Genomic DNA, 19,541 nt, shown 5'->3' on the forward strand with positions numbered 1-19,541 from the left:
ACAGTGGATTTGTTAGCGGAGAAGGAACCGCTCCTCCCTCCTCCCCCACGGAAGGGCTTTAATTTATAGCGGAGTTAGATTAAAACTAGGAAACACGTTACAAAGTCCATTATATATAGACATAAAATGTACAACTGTCGGCAGCCCCCGTGCGAGTCCCCGGGGTTTCAACCTCGGCTGACACCTCAGCGGGCAGCTGGAGGGGTCGAAGGCAGTTTGGGGCACGAGGGGCAAAAGTACGGCCTCCGAAACGAGCGGGTGTCACAGTGCGAGGTCTTACGTGAGCTCCAGGCTGGAAGGGAGATGGAGCAACGTCTTCTCCAGGAGCCGGGCGAGGCGGAGGCAGGGGCTGCAGAAGGCGGTAGGTGCCGGGAGGGAGGATGCGTCCCCCCAGCCCAGGGCTGGAGGGGAGAGAGGGAGCACCCAGGGACCTGCTCGTCCCCTCCGTGTCACCTCGTGCCTGCGTGGGGAAGGGAGCACTGTGCGCTGGGGAAGGCCCGTGGGGAGAGTGTGGGTCGCAGCTTGTGTCAAGGTGGGCTTATCCAAAAATGCCTTTTTTCCCCTCAAAGGGAGCAGGGGACTGAGGGAGGGGGACACCCGGTCTGGTGCTGCCTCAAAGGGTCATTAAGATGTCGAGCCACAGCCCCTGGTGTGCACGGTGACCTGCCAGGGCCAGGGGAGCCCCACGGCCCCCTGAAAAGCTGCGTAGGCTCCTGGGGGCAGAGAGCTGGGCACAAAGGGAAGGTGAGCAAGACCAGAGGCTGGGGAAGGGGCTTTGGGCAGGCGGGGGAGGAGTGCGGGGCAAGCACAGCAGCATTTTTTCTCTCTGCCTTCTCCAGGTAAAGGGGCATAAACGCAGAAACTCCCTGCGCTGTGCGCCAGGCTGCTGGGGAGGGGAGATGCCCTCCGGGACGCTCTGCCCCGGCCCTGCGCAGGCACCGTGGGCACGGTCCTCTCTCCGGCTCCTTGTGGGATATGCTGGCATCAGCAGGGAATTCCCAAGCCTCTGGTCTCCATGGCTGAGTCGGGAAGGTGTCGGCTTCAAAAGGCTGATCCTGGGGGATTGCGTTTACAGGGCAAAGAGAAAAGAGATGGTGAGGCCAGATGGGGTTGGAGATGCCCATGGGTTGGGGAAACGTTGTGCAAACCACCGTTAACTCGAGTCCTCGTTCGCTCTTCTGCGGGGGAGGCCAGGATGGAGGGACCGCACGCAGCTGTGAGCTCGGAGTTAGGAGTCTTCCCCGAGGATCTCTGTCACGAAGGAGGCCATGTCAGTCTCTTTGGTGTCGTGCAAGGTAAAGAAAGGGTGTTCCTGCCAACAAGAACAAACAACATCAGCTCACAGCCATGGACAGGCAAACCCAAGAGCAGTCCCCTGAGGGATGTCCCACAGCTGGTGAGGTGCTGCAGAAAAGCTGGACCCCAATCACCTCCCCAGGTTCCCTTTGGCTTAAAGATCAACTAGCACTTTCAGGTTTGGTGTTTTAGGGGGTGGCCCACCTTGGCAGGTGTACCACTGTCATCTCGGGTCTAAACTCACCAAGAGCAGAGAGGACAGAGGGAGAAAACACCTAGAAACCCCGACCTTAACATCCATGAAGTGAACACACCCTTCCACCTTAAACACGGTGTACCCATCCCACTCTGTGCCTGAAGAAATCACCCCCACATCCTGCTGTCCCACTTCCCTAGGACCTGCTGGATCACTCGTTTGACTTGGGAAACGCATTGGGATAAAGACCAGTAGAAACAGCTCCACACTCACCATAAGTTCTAAATAGTTCATTCGCTCAGCAGGGTTCTTCCTCAAGCTGGAAGAAAAAACAAAAAACAATGGGAGAGAAAGGCTGTAGGATCCTTTTCTTTTGCTGTATGTGGTCTGTCTCGGGGGATCTCCCCTTCCCAACCCACATGACAATCCTTCCCGTTGGCAGCACCCGTTCCTCTCCCTCCCCGGCCGAGCAGGTTGGAGGGAGAAGTGGCCAGGCAGGTAACTGGGAAAAGGACAACTCACGGTGTTTGGCACAGAAAGCACAAGCCAAGCAGCTCGCTGCAGTCTGCCCCGCACAGACTGGAACAAACGGAGAGGGGAGGAGATGGTTTCCCACCATCCGCAGGGTCACCTCTGCCTGGCAGCTCCCAGCAGCACACAGGGAGCAGAGGAACACCCCGAGGGGAGCAGCTACCCGCAGAACCGCAAATCAGCTTTCACCCAGAGACATCCAGACACTGCCAGGGTTTCTTTCTCGTTTCACTGCCGCTTTGCCCAAAACCACCAAAATTTCAGCAGCAGTGACAGCAAAAGGGGAAGAGAAACCCCTGCGTCTTCCAACCAGCCTGGGTGAGTCAAGCCAAGAGCAAAACCCGTTTGGGCAGCGTTTCCTGCCACGGCTGAGCACCAGCCTCAGCACGACGAGGTGGGGAGAAGTGGGCTGTGAAAGGATGACAAACCCAGCCCCCCACTTTGCTCCAACCCCCACGGATCAGGGCTCCTCTTCAGCCAGGCTGGGAGAAGCCACCAGTCCCTACGGGAGACTCACCACTGCGCCGTGAAGTCCACAAACTCCTTGGAGAAGCGATCGGTGGGCAGCTGGGGCGAGGGCTCCTCCACCACTTGCTTGAGCTGTTGGAATGGGGTCCCCCAGGACTCGTATGGGAAGCGAAGAATGGCCAGTTCGATCTGAGGATGGAGACAAGCTGAGGTGAGACACCGGGACCAGCATGACCCCACGCAGCCTGCCTACCTCAGCCAGCTCAGATTCAAACCGAAAAGCCTCTTCCCTTACAAACCATTTTCAATTTGGGTCATACCACTCTGTATTTTTAAAAAAAAAAAAAAAAAAAACCACACACCACCCAGAGGCCAAGGGTACTTCCTTTTGAGGCTGGCTCAGCATATTAATGCATTTACAGGAAGCCACCAAAGATATGTAAAATGGGATTATTTAAAAAGATAATAATAACAGCACATGGTTTCTACACTGCTTCCAAAGTGCTCTGCTCGCCATAAGGCAGCCTCTGGGCTTCAGGCTAGTACAGTATGAGCTAGACACAAGAAAAATCCACAAAACCAAGAAAAAGCAAGTGCTAGAATATCACTTCAAACCACTTCAATTACTGGGTCCTTCCTACCAGTCCTCTGTGCTCCATCCCCCATTCAAGCAGGAAAAAGCCCTTGGGCAGTCTCCTCACACCACGTGTCAGCTCCCACCTCGAAATGGGCAACAGAACCCCCAGACTTGCCTGGAGGGTGGGATGGGATGGGTGTACTGGGTGTGCATGGTAAGGTTTTGGTAAGCAGGACAGCTACAGGGGTGGCTTCTGTGAGAAGGTACTGGAAGCTGCCCCTGTGTCTGACAGGGCCAATGCAGCCAGCTCCAAAATGGACCTGCTGCTGGCCAAGGCTGAGCCCATCAGGGATAGTGGCAGAGCCTCTGGGATAACGTGTTTGAGAAAGGAAAAAGAAAGAGGCAAGAGAAATTGCAGCTGGAGAACAACCACCCTGCAGACCCCACGGTCAGTGAAGGAGGAGCAGAGATTCCTCAGCAGCCCGTGGGGCAGCCCATGGCGGGGCCAGCTGTGCCCTGCAGCCATGGTGGGTCACGGGGGAGCACAGACCCCCCTGTAGCCTGCAGTGGACCCCACGCAGAGCAGGGGGATGCCTGAAAGAGGCTGGGACCCCATGGGCAGCCTGTGCTGGAGCAGGCTCCTGGCAGGAACTGTGGCTCCATGGAGAGAGAAGCCCAGGCTGGAGCAGGTTCCTGGCAGGACTTGTGACCCCGGGGGGACCCAGGCTGGAGCAGGCTGCTCCTGAAGGACTGCACCCCATGGAAAGGATCCCCACTGGAGCAGTTTGTGAAGAACTGCAGCCCCTGGGAAGGACTCACACTGGAGAAGTTGGTGAAGGACTGTCTCCCGTGGGAGGGACCCCACGCTGGAGCAGAGGCAGAGTGTGAGGCGTCCTCCCCAAGGATGAAGGAGCAGCAACCCCCATTCCCCATCCCCCTGCACCGCTGGAGGGGAGGAGGTAGAGGAATGGGGAGCAAAGCTGAGCCCAGGAAGAAGGGAGGGGAAGGCGTTTTTAAGATTTGGTTTAGTTCTCATTATTCTACTCCAATTTGACCAGTAATAGATTAATTTTTCCAAGTCGAGTCTGTTTTGCCCGTGACAGGATGAAGGAGCAGCAACCCCCATTCCCCATCCCCCTGCACCGCTGGAGGGGAGGAGGTAGAGGAATGGGGAGCAAAGCTGAGCCCAGGAAGAAGGGAGGGGAAGGCGTTTTTAAGATTTGGTTTAGTTCTCATTATTCTACTCCAATTTGACCAGTAATAGATTAATTTTTCCAAGTCGAGTCTGTTTTGCCCGTGACAGTAATTGGTGAATGATCTCTCCCTGCCCTTATCTCGACTCACAAGCCTTTTGTTGTATTTTCTCTCCCCTGCCCATCTGAGGAGGGGAGTGATGGAGCAGCTTTGGGAGGCACCTGGCCTCCAGCCAAGGTCAGCCCACCACAACGGGAGGAATAAAGGTTGAAAGGATGCGGTGCAGAGCCAGATGCCCCTGCCTGCCTCTGGCTCAGGTCAGGGGAGCTCAGCTCCTGCTGCTGGAAAACTGAATGAAGCCACCAACCCAGAAAGGCCTGGATTAGCCCTGCAACTCAATGGCCCTAAAATCAGCTGGTCTGAGATCAATCAAACCCCTTCAGAAATAAAAAAAACCCAGGAAGACGACATTAGAGGGAGTCAGACAGGTCATGGCTCTATTCAGCTGCAGGCTGGCAGGCGTTCCACAAGGTCCCCTCTCACATCCAGCCTTGGAAAGGTCCAGAGATTTCGTCATTCACACAATCTCCCATCCCACAGCTTCCTGCACCTCAGGAGGAAAGCTGGAGCTGATTACATTTCCAGTCAGCCAGCCCAGCTCTGCTCTGCACTGGCACAGGTACACCAAGGAAAGGGGCTTGGGTTTGGCATTGGGGACAAAACCGTCTGGGAAAGAGGGAATCTCTGCCAAGACATCTGCACGGCATGCATAAACGCAGGGAAGCAGCGCCCAAAACAAGTCACAGCTAACAGAACACAGGAAGAATTCCTGGAAATAATCTACCCACAGAGAGACAGTCTCCTGGAAAGCCAGAGATGCGTTCCCAGGCGGCATCCCCTTCGAGCCAACAGCTGGGATTTCCTTTGTCCTCTGGCACCAGAAGATTTCAGCTGCTTTCTGCAAGATCCGTTTCTTGCAGGAGGTAGATAAACCATCCTGAGCAGCTGTGATTTTAGAACTGAAAGTATTTCCCCTTCCTGTCGGCTGCTCTGAGCTACCCCGTAGGCAGGACTTGCTGCAAACCATGCACAGCAAACCCTTGCTGCGGCACGGCAGGCTAACTCGCCCCGATCCTCCTGCGAGGCTTTGCTGACACGGGAGCGGGGTGCAGGCAGGAAGGCTGTGACCCAAGCTGCACCAAACCCCGCTCCACTGACTCCCTCTCCAGTCTGAGGAGTGCAGGGCCAGACTCTGGGATGCCCAGCTAAACCCACTGCCATCCAGACAGAACCCCTGGGAGTCTGCTATCCACACCAACGCTCGGTGAGCTGTGAAGCCAAGTGGAGGGGTGCAAGGGAACACACAGAGGACCCCCAGGACCCATCAGGAACATGTGAGAAGGGAGAAGAAGAAAAAGAAGGGGCAGAAGATGGCTTATCTCCTGGCAAACTTGCTAGCCCACTCAACAAGAGCCACAGCAGCGGTGGCAACGGTGGCTGCACGCCCCGGCTCACAGCTACCCTGACCCGGGCTGAGGTACCCCTGTGCACACAGGGCAATTCACCCCATGCCCTAACCTACCACGCTCAGAATTTAGCCCCATTTGGCCAGCATCCACCCAGGGGTGAAGCCATAGGATACCACCACTCACGGCAGGGTTAGACCCCCACCAGCACAGAGCCCACCCCAGCCCCAGGGCCTCAAGGTGCCGGTCCAAGCCCTCAGTGTTACCATCGTGATCCCCAGACTCCAGACGTCCGACTTCACGTTGTAGCCCTTCTGGTTCAGCTCAGGGTTTATTCTTTCCGGCTGTAACAGCAAAATAGAAGATATTACAACTCGATTTTCACTGTACAACCCCCACAGAGCACATCTCTGGCCCAAAAGCCAGGTTGGGTGGATTCCCCTGGCTCCTGTCCCCATGGCACAGGGTCTGAGGTTAAATCTAGCACTGATGGCTTCACACAACCCACATAAACTCTCCCTTCCAGCTCCCGTGAGACTTGTACTATCCCTGCAGCATGATCCCTGCCTGCCCCCAGGAGCACAAGCTACCCACACAGATGGCAAAGGGAAATTCATACTGACTTGAGACGATGAAATTAAATGATCCTGCCAAGAAAAGCCTCAGCATTTTCCAGCCAACAAGCGTCAGCCCTTCCAACCACCACAACCAGCACCAGCCAGCCTTTCACCCTTCTGCACATGAAAGGTGGCAGAGGAAGAGTCTGCGGTGGGATTAACACACACAGCATGGCTTACAGGGAGGGTAATCCCGTCCTTGGAGGACTCTGCTGAGTCAGGAAGCCCAGAGCCCTCTGAAGTGGTTTCTGTCTCAGGGCAGAGGAGAACCAAGACTGATTTCTAAGCTGCAGCCTCTTTGAGTAAAGGCTGAAGGCAGCTGAAGGCTGCCGGCTCCAGCCCCACACGAGCACACTTACAGCCATGTACGGTTTGCAGCCGGCATCCATGGTCTTCGCAACCGAGTCCACCAAGTAGCCGCTGATCCCAAAATCGCACATTTTCACATGCCCCTCCTTGTTGATCAGCACGTTGGAGGGTTTCACGTCTAAGACAGAGAACATGAGAGGGCAGATTGGGCCTTTGCAGAGCCTGAGGCAAGACAAGAAAGTCCCCACTGACCTGGGAGGGGAGCAGGCAGGCCCTAACACACGGGAAGGGAGACAAAACCCCACCAGACTCTTATTGAAATAAGAGTTGTTTACAGAACAAGCCTCCTCTCTAACAAGGAGGGTCAAAAGTTTGAAATAAAGTGTTGGGGAGTTAATGCCCCGCTCCTAAAGGGAGATCTACATGCCCAGCACAGCCTTAACAGCTCAATTAAGTTCTCAGGCCACCTTGTCTCATGCCCATCGTGACCTGCCCACTACAGGAACTACACCAGAATGAAGAACAGGACCTCAGTGTTACGATTCCCCTCTGTCATTTGCGAGGTCTCCTTCAGCCCTCCCCTTGCTGGAGCTACCCAGCCAGAGGATTTTGTCCCCAAGAGCTGCCTTCGATGCATCTCCATACTCAAAGAGAGCTGGAGATGCCCATGAAAACACAGGTAGTGAGGAATTCCATTATTATATTCAACCCTTCATCTGGAAAGGAGAAGGAGAACAACACATCATGCAAGCAGATGCATGAAGGACATATCTTGGGAATAGGCCTTGGGCATCTGGATCTGTCCACCATGGTCCCAGGTACCACCAGACCCCACCACAGGCATCCCAGAGGCACACACTACGCATCTCCTGGGAAGGAGTCCTCTCATAACTTATTTCAAGGCTATATCTCCAGCCACATCACACTAACCCCATCCAGCACCTACCTCTATGGATTACAGACAGTTTACTGTGCAGATGCTCCAGAGCTCGTACAATCTGGGAACAGACACAGCAAAAGAGTATCCGTTAATCACACACAGCACCAGCCTTCCACTGCAAACACATCACCCTTTTCCACACGCTGTGGGCCTGACCGGAGACCTCCAACGGGCTCAGGGGATGCACAAACCCACGTAAGAAACCAAGAGGCACTCACAGACACAGCCATTTTCCCCAGAATGTCTTCAGGGATGGTTTTCTTCTTCTCCAGTACTTTCTTGTAGAATTTATCTAGGGAGGTGTCCATGAGCTCCATGCAGATCCACACGTCACCCTGCAGACGGAGAGAAAGCAGTTGAGAGGGAATTCCCTGGAAATCCCCAGATGCTTAAGGGAGAAGTGGGGATGGATGAACCAACAGACATTGCCCCTTCCACACAGGGCAAGCCAGGGTCCATGCCATACAGCTGCTGTTGGCCACACCACCAGCACGTGGGCTCCACGCTAAATAGCGATGGGCACAGATGTCCAGGTACCATCAAAACGATCTGCAATGGCTCCCTTTGAGGGTCTACCCAAAAACTGGCACTGGGCCATGGACAATGTGCTTGGGGACTTGCCATGGAAGTGAGGAACAGGACCTGCTGAGTGCTGCCTGATGGAGGCAAGCAAGCCTTTGACTAAGTCATGGCAGCAGCTCAAAAAGCCCAGCTGGACTGAAAAAAGCAGAGGTGGTTTGGGACAGTTTAGTGCCTTCAGCACAATCACAGGGGTCCCAGCTGCTACGCAGCCCACCAGCCATCCACCAGCTCAGTACCTCACGGAAGAGGGCTCCATAGAAGGTGACGGTGTAGAAGCAGTCAACTGTCCTCATGGAGATGTCCAAGTCCATCAATAACCTCTTCTGCTCCTGAGTGTTCACAGTCGCTCGAATCCTCTGAGACAAATATGAAAGAAGGGTTTGATGAGGGTGAGATAACACCATTATCCCTCAGGCTGACTCAAAGGACCTGTGGTTCTTTGGCCAGGTCAAGTGTTTTAGTCTTATTTTGTGGCCCTTAGCACCCCAGGAGATGCCCAGATTCCCTCTTCCAGACAGCACCTTTGTGAATGACAAACCCTTGGCAAGCTCTTCAGCAGATGCAGGATCAGGCCAGCAACCTGGACAGGTCCTCTGATACCCAAACCTGGCACTAGCTAACCGCAGGCACCAAGCTTGGCTTTTGGAGCCTGCTGATCAACCCCACAGCATCCAGCTGGTACCAGCACAGCCCCTCCAACAGCCCAGCCACACTAGGGATACCAGACGCTGCCAAACTGAGACAAGTCTGTCTCCATCTTGCTTTCAGTGGAGTTGAGCAGAGTGTCTCCCGCTCCCTTGGAGCGGCACATCCCCATCTCCATCTCCCTCAGCAGGCAGCTGTCCTCACCTTCACAGCCATGATGGTGCCGCTCTGCGCATGCCGGACTTTCTCCACCACACCATAAGCTCCACGGCCCAGCTCTGAAATTGTCACCAGGTCATCAGCTTCCACCTCAAAATTCTTTAAGAAAAAGAGACAAAAATCAGACAGAGGAATGCTCATCACCAAGGACATCAGCAGAAGTCCAACACTTGCAGCTCATTCCTGCAGACCACAATCCACACTGATGGTATCTACAGGACCCCACCAGCTCCTGCATGTGCCAGAGGCACCATACTTAGAGAAGATGGGTATGTATTTTGGTCTGTTGAACCAGAGCCCAAAACCTCTCACCCCATACTCGCCAGGGCTCATTTAATTCCCCTTCAGCAGCTAGAGTTCATCCTTTAAGCCAAGGCACGCTGCCACTGGAAAGGGCACCAAAGGTTGGTGCCTCTCAGCCTGCTCGGGATTACCCGCACAAGGGTATTTCTGCGGTTGCTGAACTACTTGCAGGATTTTAACAGCTCCTGTGCCAACACAGGCAGCAGTCAGGAGCCTCTGCCACAGCTCCAAATCCCCGTGCACAGCCGGGGATCCCCCACCTCGCCTCGCATTCCAAGAGATCATCAGTCACAAACACCCCTACGTGTCTAAGAACACCTCCGCCCGTGCAAAGCCTCTCTTAGATGGGATGGTGCACACCGCAACTCAATTCCTAATCAATCAGGGAGTTCAAATGGGTTTCACCTGATTTCAATACTTTCTCCCACCATCAGAAAGCAGCCATCAAGGTAAAACTTGAATTAGCATTAATGAAGAAGCTCAGGCGAGTGGAACTACTTAACCCTCGCTTCAAGCTGAGAAAAAACCCAGCGCTCAGGCAAGCGAGCGCCCCAGGCTGCCGGGAGCCACGAGCTCCTGCGCAACCCACGGACAAGTCTCCCTGAAGACGCATTACCCTGTAATTGCCTGCTCTGCTGGGCAGGGCACAAACTGAGCAAGTGAGACATCAGCTATTTTTGGACACTGCCTTCATCGCTCCTAATAAGTCACAGGCTTTCTTTTAGTCAGGTTTTATCCAGCCTCCAGTTTTCCTCTGGTCTCAGGGAACAAAAATAATACCAGGATGCCAAATTGCCCCAGTAGCCACAAAGGCAGCGAGGGTGGGAAACATGCACAGCGCCGGACACCGTGCCTGCGAGCTACGCCCAGAGCGGAGAGGAAACAGCCTTTGGCATTAAGGAGACAAGCTGGGGGATGTGGCTGCCGGGCTCCTGGCCAGCAAGCTCCCCTCGGCGCTGGCCATGGCATGGTCAGCAGCGACTGGCTCACATCACCGGCTCCGTTTATTCGGGCCAGATGTGCCTGGCAGGCGGCCGAGGCGGGGAGCAAGGGAGGTCTGTGCTTGAGCTCAGCACCCAGCTATGCACTGCCCAGCACAGGAAGGTGCCGGCCCTTCCCTGGGAAGGGTGGCGGATCCAGGAATGAGGAGAGCAGGGCAAAGGGGGACATGTCCAACCCCCACCCCACAGGGCAGCTGGCAGAGGAGCAGTGCAGGCTCCTGCAGGGGCCTCCAGGAAGGATCTGGTGGTGCTTTTCAGGACACATGTTCTGCAGTTGTTCCAGGTTATTGTTGTGGGTTTTTTTTTTTCCTGGCATTTACCCTAAGGCTTCCCCAGAAGCTGGCGGTTCCCAGCACACTCCCGGAACCAGTGTCACCCTGCCCAGCAACAAGAAGCAACGCAGCAACAGAGGCGGCCCTCCCCTCCCCTGATAATGGGACGAACAGCATCCCGCACGGATCTTATGGACCCGAGGTCATCATCCACCCCCACGGCCTAAAGCTGGCCTTCTGCCCAAGCCCTCTTCCTCCACAAAACACCTGGACCAGACCCCGCCTGCAAACACTGGAGCGAGCACAGCAGGGAAGGAAGCGAGCCTAGAGAGCTTTTCCCAAGCTACAGCACTCTCCCCTTGCACACACCATGCCCAGGCTGTCACAGAGAGCACACCTCTCCCTGAACTCTTAATGCACACGACACAATGGCCAGAAAACAGCACAGGCAGCAGGATTGCTCCCTGGACCCAGCCTGAATTTCCTCTCCCCTAACCCCAAAACCTTGCACCAAGGCTGAAGGGCTGAGATCCCACCGGCCGAGCCACCTTCCAGGCTGGAAGGTAGGCAGCTAGATGTAGGGTTAATCCAATATATGGTATTTTTAGCTCACTTGCAAACAGCCTTCTGCAGCCCCAGGAGAGCCCTTAACAAGAGAATGAAATAAAAGAGAGACAGTGGCTATTTCTAGCAGTGTTTTTCATCAGGTCACTAGGAAAGGCTTCGGAGAGCCAGAGAGAAGTTTTGTGCCCAGCTTCTCCAGGCCGTAACACAGCCCTCTGGGTACGCAGGACAAAGAGGACTCTGTTTAGGGTAACCAGAGAGCGTGGTGAGGTCATGGACTTAGGGCCGATGGGCTGGGTCCATCCATTCAGACCAAGGTAGCTGGTGGGGCTGTGAAGGGACTGCTGTGATCTCCCACCACAGACAAAACCACACACCTAGCCTCTGATGCCACCCACCTGCCTCGCAGGGACGGCCCGCAGGCAGGAGAGAGCAGCCAGCGAGTGCACGGGCTCAGAGATGAGCCCTCCCGCATATTCAGCTCCCCAACAGTCACCGCTCTAAACACACAGACACCCCGTTGCTCCCCAGCAGAACGGTCCTGCTGCGGGATACCTCATCCCTGCAAAGATGCATCCCACGAGGCTGCACCGGGAGGGCACCGTCCGTCTGACGGGGTGCTCGGAAATCTCAAGATGTGCTCTGACAGGTTGTCAGGCATGATCCATAAACTCTCCATGCTTGGGGAAAAAAAAACAAACTTGGAAGCAAGCAAAAAAAAAAAAAAACCACCGCACTGACACGTACTTTATCTCCAATGGTAATGAACGCTCTGGAGTCCAAATTCCTGGGAGGCCTGCAAGAAAAGAGAGAGAGAGTCAGGAGAAAGCCCGGCTTCATGAACCCTCTTGTCCAGAGCCAGGTTTCGTGTTCCTTTGGGCACTTTCAGCCGCTGCTTTCCACCCTGCCCTGTTGTCGTGGGTTCAAACCAGCCCCCTCCAAACACTCACAAACGCTTTAATCGTGCCAGTAACACCTCAACCCACACCCACGAGGCGCTCGCTGCACGCAGGCAGCGAGAACCCCACAGTCAGCGAGGTGAGGCATCCAACAAACCAACCAGCCACGAAACCATCCCTGCTCAGGAGACAAGCCCGAGGACCTGAGACCGAGGGGATGAGACGTTTCTGCAGCAGAGCAGCTCAGCTCTCGTGTTTTGACAGGCAGGTGTTGTAACAGGACAGCCACGTAGCCCGAAACACACACCAAAGGAACAACAGGTAATTCCTCACCTGTGAGTCATTTGTGTACACTCACGGGCCTGTTTCAGGCAGCGCGGCAGGCAGAGCAGGCAGCACCTCGCTGTCACGCTTTGCACCACCCCGTGCAGGTAAAAGTCTTCCTTTATGGCTTTTTTCCCCACTCATTGCTGCCCACTTCCCATTATGGGCAGCACTTTTAGGGCAGACACGAGCATTTTGTCCCTTGTGCCTCGCTTCTCTGCTCTCCCCATCCCCTGGGACCTTCTAAGAGGGGAGATTGCCCAATGGGTTTAGCCTCCCGATTCCCATCAGAGCAACACAGCAACCTCCGGCTTCAAGGAAGTATTTCAAGGCTCCCAGCAAAAGTGCAAATATTTGCACTGCAGCATGAAAAGCACAGAGAAAAGGAGTTGGGGATAGTTTGCACCAGTTTTTACATGAGTGCTCTGGGCATGCAAGCACCTGGCAGACTCCAGCGTGACACCTTTTCCAGGGGAAATCCAAGACAGAGCAGAGGCACCCAGGGGGAAGGAGGTGGCCGGTGCATGCAGGGCTCGGTGTGTGCGTGCTAAGGCTGCACAGCATTAACGGGGGAGTTCCCCTGGCTCCCCCTCCGTCAGATCTGCCCATCTACCTGGGATTTTCGGTAGTGCTATTTCCCCTTCGGGGATTTCACTGCTCTCCTGGAGCTGGGAGGGTCTCTAGAACAGGTTTCTGAAGCAAACAAGGCTCAGTGATGGAGACGCAGCTCAAGGTGTTTCGAAGAGCACCATGGAAGAAGAATTTTAGCTGTCTGCTCTTCATCAAACCAAGCTACCCTGGGATCCCCCCCCCCAGCACAGGCATCGGCCACATGAAGCAGACGAGGCAGAGAGGAATTCCAGTGCCCTGAGATACTGCTGGGCACCAGCACCAAGCAGCACAACGAGCGTAAAGATGTCTGCATCTTCCTCATAGCAAGGCAAGGAGCTGCAAACAACTCCAGCTAGCTCTGAGGCACAGGCAGAGGAAGGATGCCACGCAGGGCATCCCCCAACCCTCACCCCCTGCTCCTGCCACCACCTCTTCTCTTCCCCTGCACTAAAAACCTTTCTCTGGGCAGATTTGCTCTCTCCACCATGTCTTTGCCCTTTGGAATCAGTAAAGCAATGGCAGAAAGACTGAAAAGAGTCTCCCAGCAGACTCCTAGACTGCCTTTCAATCGTATCAAATCAAACAGGCACCAGAGACACACATGCTGTGCATGTGTCTGCACGCACATGTGCCATTCCTTCTCATCACCTCCAAGCCAGAGCTTAAGAGCAACAAAAAACTAACTATGAAGACTCTGTGAAGTCTTCAGAGGCCATTCCCCTTGAGACGGCGCCAAACCCAGCTCTGGGTACTGCCGGCTGGCTTTAAGCAGCAGACACACTTACGTTGTGTTGGCTACGGGCTGTTTGATGGGGACACATGTTATCCTCAATTCCCGTTTCTTCTTGCTTTTCACTGGAAGAGAAGATGTACACATGAGCAACTGGCATTTTTATTTTCCTTCCTCCAAGCATCCTCTTGCCTGCAGCCACCAGTTAGGGGATGCAGGGCCTGGATCCCCTACACCACACAGCTACAGCAAGATGACAAGGTCATGGTACTCATAACCGTTTCCCCAAAATTTCAGGCAGGAGTCAGAAGCACAAGTGTCCCTGTTGAGCATTTGCCTGCAGAAATACCCAGGGCTGCACTGACAGAGACAATCTTTCCAAGTCTTGCAGCCAAGCAGCGCTCCTCAGACACCCCAAAAGTGCTCTTGACCCTTCTCGGCCATTAAAAGCCCCCTCTCTTTGGGGGTTTTAACTTGATGTTCAAGAGATGGGTTAAAGCTGTGATTCCCACTGGGCTCTTACCTGGTTTGTGTGGCTCCAAGGATCCTTTGGAATCTGAAAGAGAGATGGGAGACATCAGCTCAGCCTTCGTGCTCCAGACTCATTGGGTATCACCCCTGTGTCCCCCAGGTCCCACGCATGGTCCAACGAGATCCCCACCAGCTGTGCTGCGGGCAGGGGGAGGCTCCAGGATCCAGCCTGGCCCCATCCCCGGTTCTCCAGCCACAAGAGGTCCCCACGCCATTAGTGATGCACAGGGATCCCAAAAAACACTCCCTGTCCGGCTGCTCCTTGCCCCACAGCCCCCCAGCTCCCACCCAGGCCTTCCTGGGAAGAGCCAGACCCCTTCTGCAGCATGCGTCAGGTCTGGGACAGAGGGTGACAGCCACCACACCTCAAGCAATGCTCCCTTCCCACTCCTCCCTGACTCCAAGGAGCACCAAGATAACCCACTGCTGCAGAGGGAAACCGGGTGCAGGCAGGTCCAGGGCACGCCAAACACTTGCAGATGAAGCTACAGGGACACAGAGGGGGAAGCGGGGGGCAACGGGCAGAGGAGACCCTGCGCAGGGCTGAGAAGCACCTCCCTGCGTGATACAGACACCCCAGGCTGCTCACCAACGCCCCAGCCATCAGCAAAGAGCTCACCCACCTTCCCCAGCTCGCTGGGAAAGAAACAGCCCTTGAGGGGCTGGGGTGGGGGCTGAAGTGATACAGCCAAGCACGTCAAAGTGCTGATGCCCCCCGAGAGACACGGGGCAGCTGCGCTTTGCGGCCAAAGGCGCTGCTGGCCGCACCGACCTGGAAGATGCAATAGAAAGCAGGAACAGCAAGGTGTGCTCCAGGCACTGGGCTGGGCACAGACGGCTCTGCGTGGCCTTGGACAGCCCTTCACAGCGGCTCCTACCTGCCTGGCTCCCGGGAACAGGCGTGCGGGCAAAGTCCAGCACTCCGAAGGCTGCCAGGAAAGGGAGGGGAGCGGCAAGGAGCTGGGACTTCAGCAGGGGAGGCAGCACAGTGAGAGAGCTCCCACAGCAGTGAGACAGGAGGGTGATACGCATTCCCATCACAGACAGCCCCTATCCCCCACCAGCTCCAGATGCCCCAGCTAAGAAGCATGCCTGAAACCCACTTTTCCAGTCCTGTCCTTTCCCAAATCCCAACCTCACCGAGGCTGCAGGGGAAAGCTGGTCTGCAAGATACTGCAAAGGTCCCAACTGTGGGACCAGCAGCATCCCACCCCGCTGAGGGAATCATCATGGATCAGTCCATATCCCATCTTATCTGCCACCAGAGATGGCCTGTAAGGCCATCCACCCCAAACCGATCCCACTTGGCTGGAGACCATCTCTGGACAACTGACCACGTCACAGCAATCACAGCTTTTAATTAGTGAGCCGGTGGAAGTTTCTCTTCCCTACCACCCACCCAGGAGGGCTGGCAGGGGGGCTATCAACAACCCAGCCTCCCCCATTGATGACACTTTGCAAAGTACCTGGTTGAGCAACGCCAGGAACAAGCGCAAAACGGAGCCAATGAAAGATGCCATCTGTGGTTCAGAAATGCCTCCCCTTCCCACACCAAGCCTCTTGCTACTCAGCATGGGGAGTTGACAACAGAGCCTGAAAACTGGGATCCCCAGAGTCCTTCTGCACCCAGGCAGGTTGGGGAGCTCACTGGGGGCTCCCATGCCATCCCATCCCATGGGATGGATTTAGCCTCCTGCTGACCAGGAGCATTGCACCAAGCATTTCTCTTCCATGACCTCCTCCAAAAGGCAGGCAGCATTGGCACACAGACCCCAGGGCAGCTACCAGCCAGACCCTTACACGAAGCCCTGAAATGCCCCCCATCCCAGTGAGTATTTTACTTAAGCCATTTGCTTTCCCTCTCCCCAATTGCCATAGTAACCTCCCAGAGCCAACACAAAGCACCTTCTATGCCGCCGGGTCCCCTGGCAGTGCCAGCCACAGCACAGTGACTCACGAGGCCGGAGCAGGGTCCCCATGCCCCCCGAGCCAGGCATCCCACAGGCTGTGTCATCAGCCCCTCTTCAGCCCTGGCTGCAGGAGCGAGGCCAGAGGGAGCTGGGAGCACCCAGCCTGGGGTCAGGAATCAACGGGACGCATTGTTCGGTGCGGCCCGAGCTCGCAGGCAGGAGGATTTGCAAGTGCAGGTTCGAGGGGCAGCAAATTCCCTGTTACAAACCCCCTGCACTCTTCAGGAGAGTCAGTTAATGTCCGTGCATCAGTCATTCCCCGTAAACTCTGCTAAAACAGATTCCATGCACATCAGTTCACTTCCCTGTACCCCCAAACTGCTGCCCCTTGGCTTCCCAGCATCGTACTGCCAGGGTCAGTGATAATCCCCATCCCACCCCGTCACGCCAAGCCCCAAAACGCATTTCCTAGCTCCAACCTGAAACATCCCCGATTACAACGGAGGTATTTGGCCACCACTCCCAGGCTCTGGCTGAGCCACCTACGCCGGTGGAAAACCCAGCTCAGCCCATGCCTGCAGGAATAAAGTCAGTGCACTGCAGCCGGGGGAGCCGGGGCAGAGATTAGATTCCCCTGTTACAGCTCTCCCAAAATCTGCCACGAGCTTTCCAGCACCCGCAGGCTGGTCTGAACTCCTGCTTCTTGCTACAAGCTTCTCCGAGCGTTTGCAAGCAGCAGCATGGGTCCAGCTGGGCAGAGGTTGGGTGGGCAGGCACTACTTCCCCTTGAGCCCAGCCCAGGAAAAAAAAAAGGGAAAAAAAAAAAAAACACACACGGGGGAAAAAAAGGAAAAAAAAAAAAGGAAAAAAAAGATGGGGGACAAAAAGAGAAACAAGAAAAAAACAGGGGGAATATAGGAAAAAAAGAAGAAAAATCCACAAAAGGAAAAAGAGAAAAATAAGGGAAAAAGGGAAAAATAGAGAAGTAGACAAGCAGCTCTGCCCTGAAGCTCTGCAGAGCCTGCTCGGGCAGGCAGAGCCCTGAGAGGGGAGGTGGGCGCAGAGCACAGCCCCCCAGCTACCGCACAGCCCAGCCATCACCCCCCAAGCCCCAGAGCTGGACACATCACCCCAGGAGGTGACCTCGCTCCTGAGCCTCCGCAGCCCCCCCAAGGGAAAGCCCACGCAGTGTTTCAAGGTGAGTGAGGGTAGAAGGAAGACTGGGGAGGGGGTGTGAAGAAAAATAAAACGGGAGGAATGAGAAGGCAGTGGGATGGGCATGAGAAGACCTTGCGGTTCCAGCCCTTCCATCCCCGGGCAGCATGTAGCCCCCGCAGGCAGCTGCTGTCTCTCCCACACTTGGGATCCCAGTAGGATTGGTGCAGGAGTAATCACTACAATGTGAAGAAGGGTTGGTGTCACCTGAAAATCCTAAAAAACACACTAGTTTCCCAGGCACTGGGCTCTTGCAAGCACAGAGCAACTCGGCTCCTCTCTGGAGATCCCTCCACGAGGGCCAAAAAGGCACCCGTGGGACAAGGCGATTTGGGGACGCGCCCCGGTTACCCCTGCAAGCCCCAGGGCTCTGCTGCCAGCCCCGGGATGGAGCGGCTGGCGGGGCGATGCTCCGGGCAGCGGAAGGGGCTGTCGGCAGCGGGGGCACACAGCACGGTGCCCTGCACCCGGGCAAGGGAAAATTAGCTGACAGAAGTTCCTGATGCGGCCGAGATTGTCACCCACGTGATGCTGCAGGCGCATAACTGCATCCTTTATGCTAAGAAAGGAACTGTTTCCTCCTAAAGCAAAAAAACCCTGTTGGGTTTTTTTTTTTTCTCACGCTGTAACCTCCATCAACGAAGAGCCGACACAGACATTTCCTGGAACCGCTTAATTCAACATCTGAGTCCTTCGCCACCACCAACTTCAGCCCTATTAAGTTGCACCTCTCCCTGGGAGGTTTATCCTTCCCGTTCCGCTGGCGTGGGTGGAGAGAAAGGAACAGGACAATCTAAAGAACTGTAAATAAAACTATTTGCCTGAGCCGACCTTTGAAATGAAACCTCTCCGCTGCCTCCCCAAGGCTCTGGTTCCAGCCCCAGGTGAAGTCCTGGGGACGGCTGCTTTGCTAGTGCTGGGGAAAACGGCTTGGGTGCATCCCGGTTCTCCTCAATCCGAGGAGAAGAGGCAAATGCCATGGATGGGGCAGAAGGCTGGGGGATGGATCCCAGCCCTGCTGCAAAGAAAGAGCTGGAATACAAAAGCATCGAGGAAAAAAATAAGAGGAAAAAGAAATTACAAAGCAGGGTGCAAAGCGGAGAGGGGAATTTGGTTGCTTTGGTCATGAGAGCCAGCTATCACAGGCACACTTTGTGCTATTTTCCATTGCTGAGAGTGGAAAGAGCTATCTGTGGAAGTGGAAAAAAGGGCTCTCAACCTGCCCAAAGCCGTCACTCATCGGCACGCTGAGGTCCCTCGGCGGAGAGGGGCTCCCGCGGGTCATCGCCGCCTGGCGCTCGCCACTTCTGCAAAAGCCACGAGCGGGGAGGAGGGAGAAAAGAAAACCCCCACGCTTCAGGAAAAAAGCCCCTTGCAGCCCCAGAACAACCTGTCAGCCCGCGCTGAATCAGAGCTCCCAACTGCCGGGGCCGCCGCGGCGCCCGCCTCGCCAACGCAACGGGCTTTGCAGCGCGGACGGACCGTGCAAGAGCTGCTGGAAAACCCTGCCTCCCAGGAACGCAACCCAAACCGGAGCCAGGAGCTGGCTCTACTCCCTGAATATTTTCCTTTAGCCACGCTAATTTATTTTTTTTAAAAAAACAATTAAGATGCCAGTGTTTCAACCCCGCACAAAACATCCAAGTCTCCAGTGCTTTAAAAATAGATCCCCAGCTGCAAACACAAACCCCCTGCCCAAGCATGGAGAAAGAAGTAAAACCGCGTGGATTAACCCCAAAAAAAGAAAAGTTATTAGCACCAGCATCAGCCCTTTACTCTCCCCCACCACGTGTTTTGCAAATTGCAACATCTACCTTGCTTCTTGTCCATGGTTTCCCAGAAATGAAGAACAGCACCTGCACGCCTGGCAGAAGAGAGGGATGGGGGCGGGCTGGAGGAGGGAGGGGAATAATAAAAAAAAAAATCCCGCAGGATCCAGCACACAGCACTTCTTGCAAGCACGGATAATTATTTTTCAGTGGGAATGCATGGTCCGAAGCACTCGCCAGCTTCACGCGGCTCTCCTCGTGCCTGGATGGCGGGGGTCTGCGAGGCTGGGAGCAGCAGCGAACGGGGGGAGATGGGGAAGGTAGCTCCCCGCTCGCTCATCGGCAGCTGCTGAGGTTGGCCAAGTCTCGGC

General features: G+C 55.2%; 1 protein-coding gene across 1 annotated transcript; it reads right to left on the bottom strand.

Moving 5' to 3' along the window:
- Positions 1-1,228: 1,228 nt before the first annotated feature.
- LOC104511600 (dual specificity mitogen-activated protein kinase kinase 3) lies at positions 1,229-19,231 on the bottom strand. Its single transcript, XM_010154287.1, has 13 exons — positions 19,216-19,231; positions 14,269-14,301; positions 13,801-13,870; positions 11,928-11,976; positions 9,026-9,139; positions 8,413-8,532; positions 7,813-7,929; positions 7,601-7,652; positions 6,705-6,832; positions 5,995-6,072; positions 2,541-2,680; positions 1,766-1,811; positions 1,229-1,312 (listed from the first exon to the last, which is right to left on the bottom strand). Exons 1-13 carry the CDS (start codon positions 19,229-19,231, stop codon positions 1,229-1,231), a joined length of 1,047 nt encoding a protein of 348 aa, XP_010152589.1.
- Positions 19,232-19,541: the final 310 nt, after the last annotated feature.

Source organism: Eurypyga helias, unplaced genomic scaffold (assembly GCF_000690775.1).
Source record: "Eurypyga helias isolate BGI_N326 unplaced genomic scaffold, ASM69077v1 scaffold1966, whole genome shotgun sequence".
NCBI lineage: Eukaryota > Metazoa > Chordata > Aves > Eurypygiformes > Eurypygidae > Eurypyga > Eurypyga helias.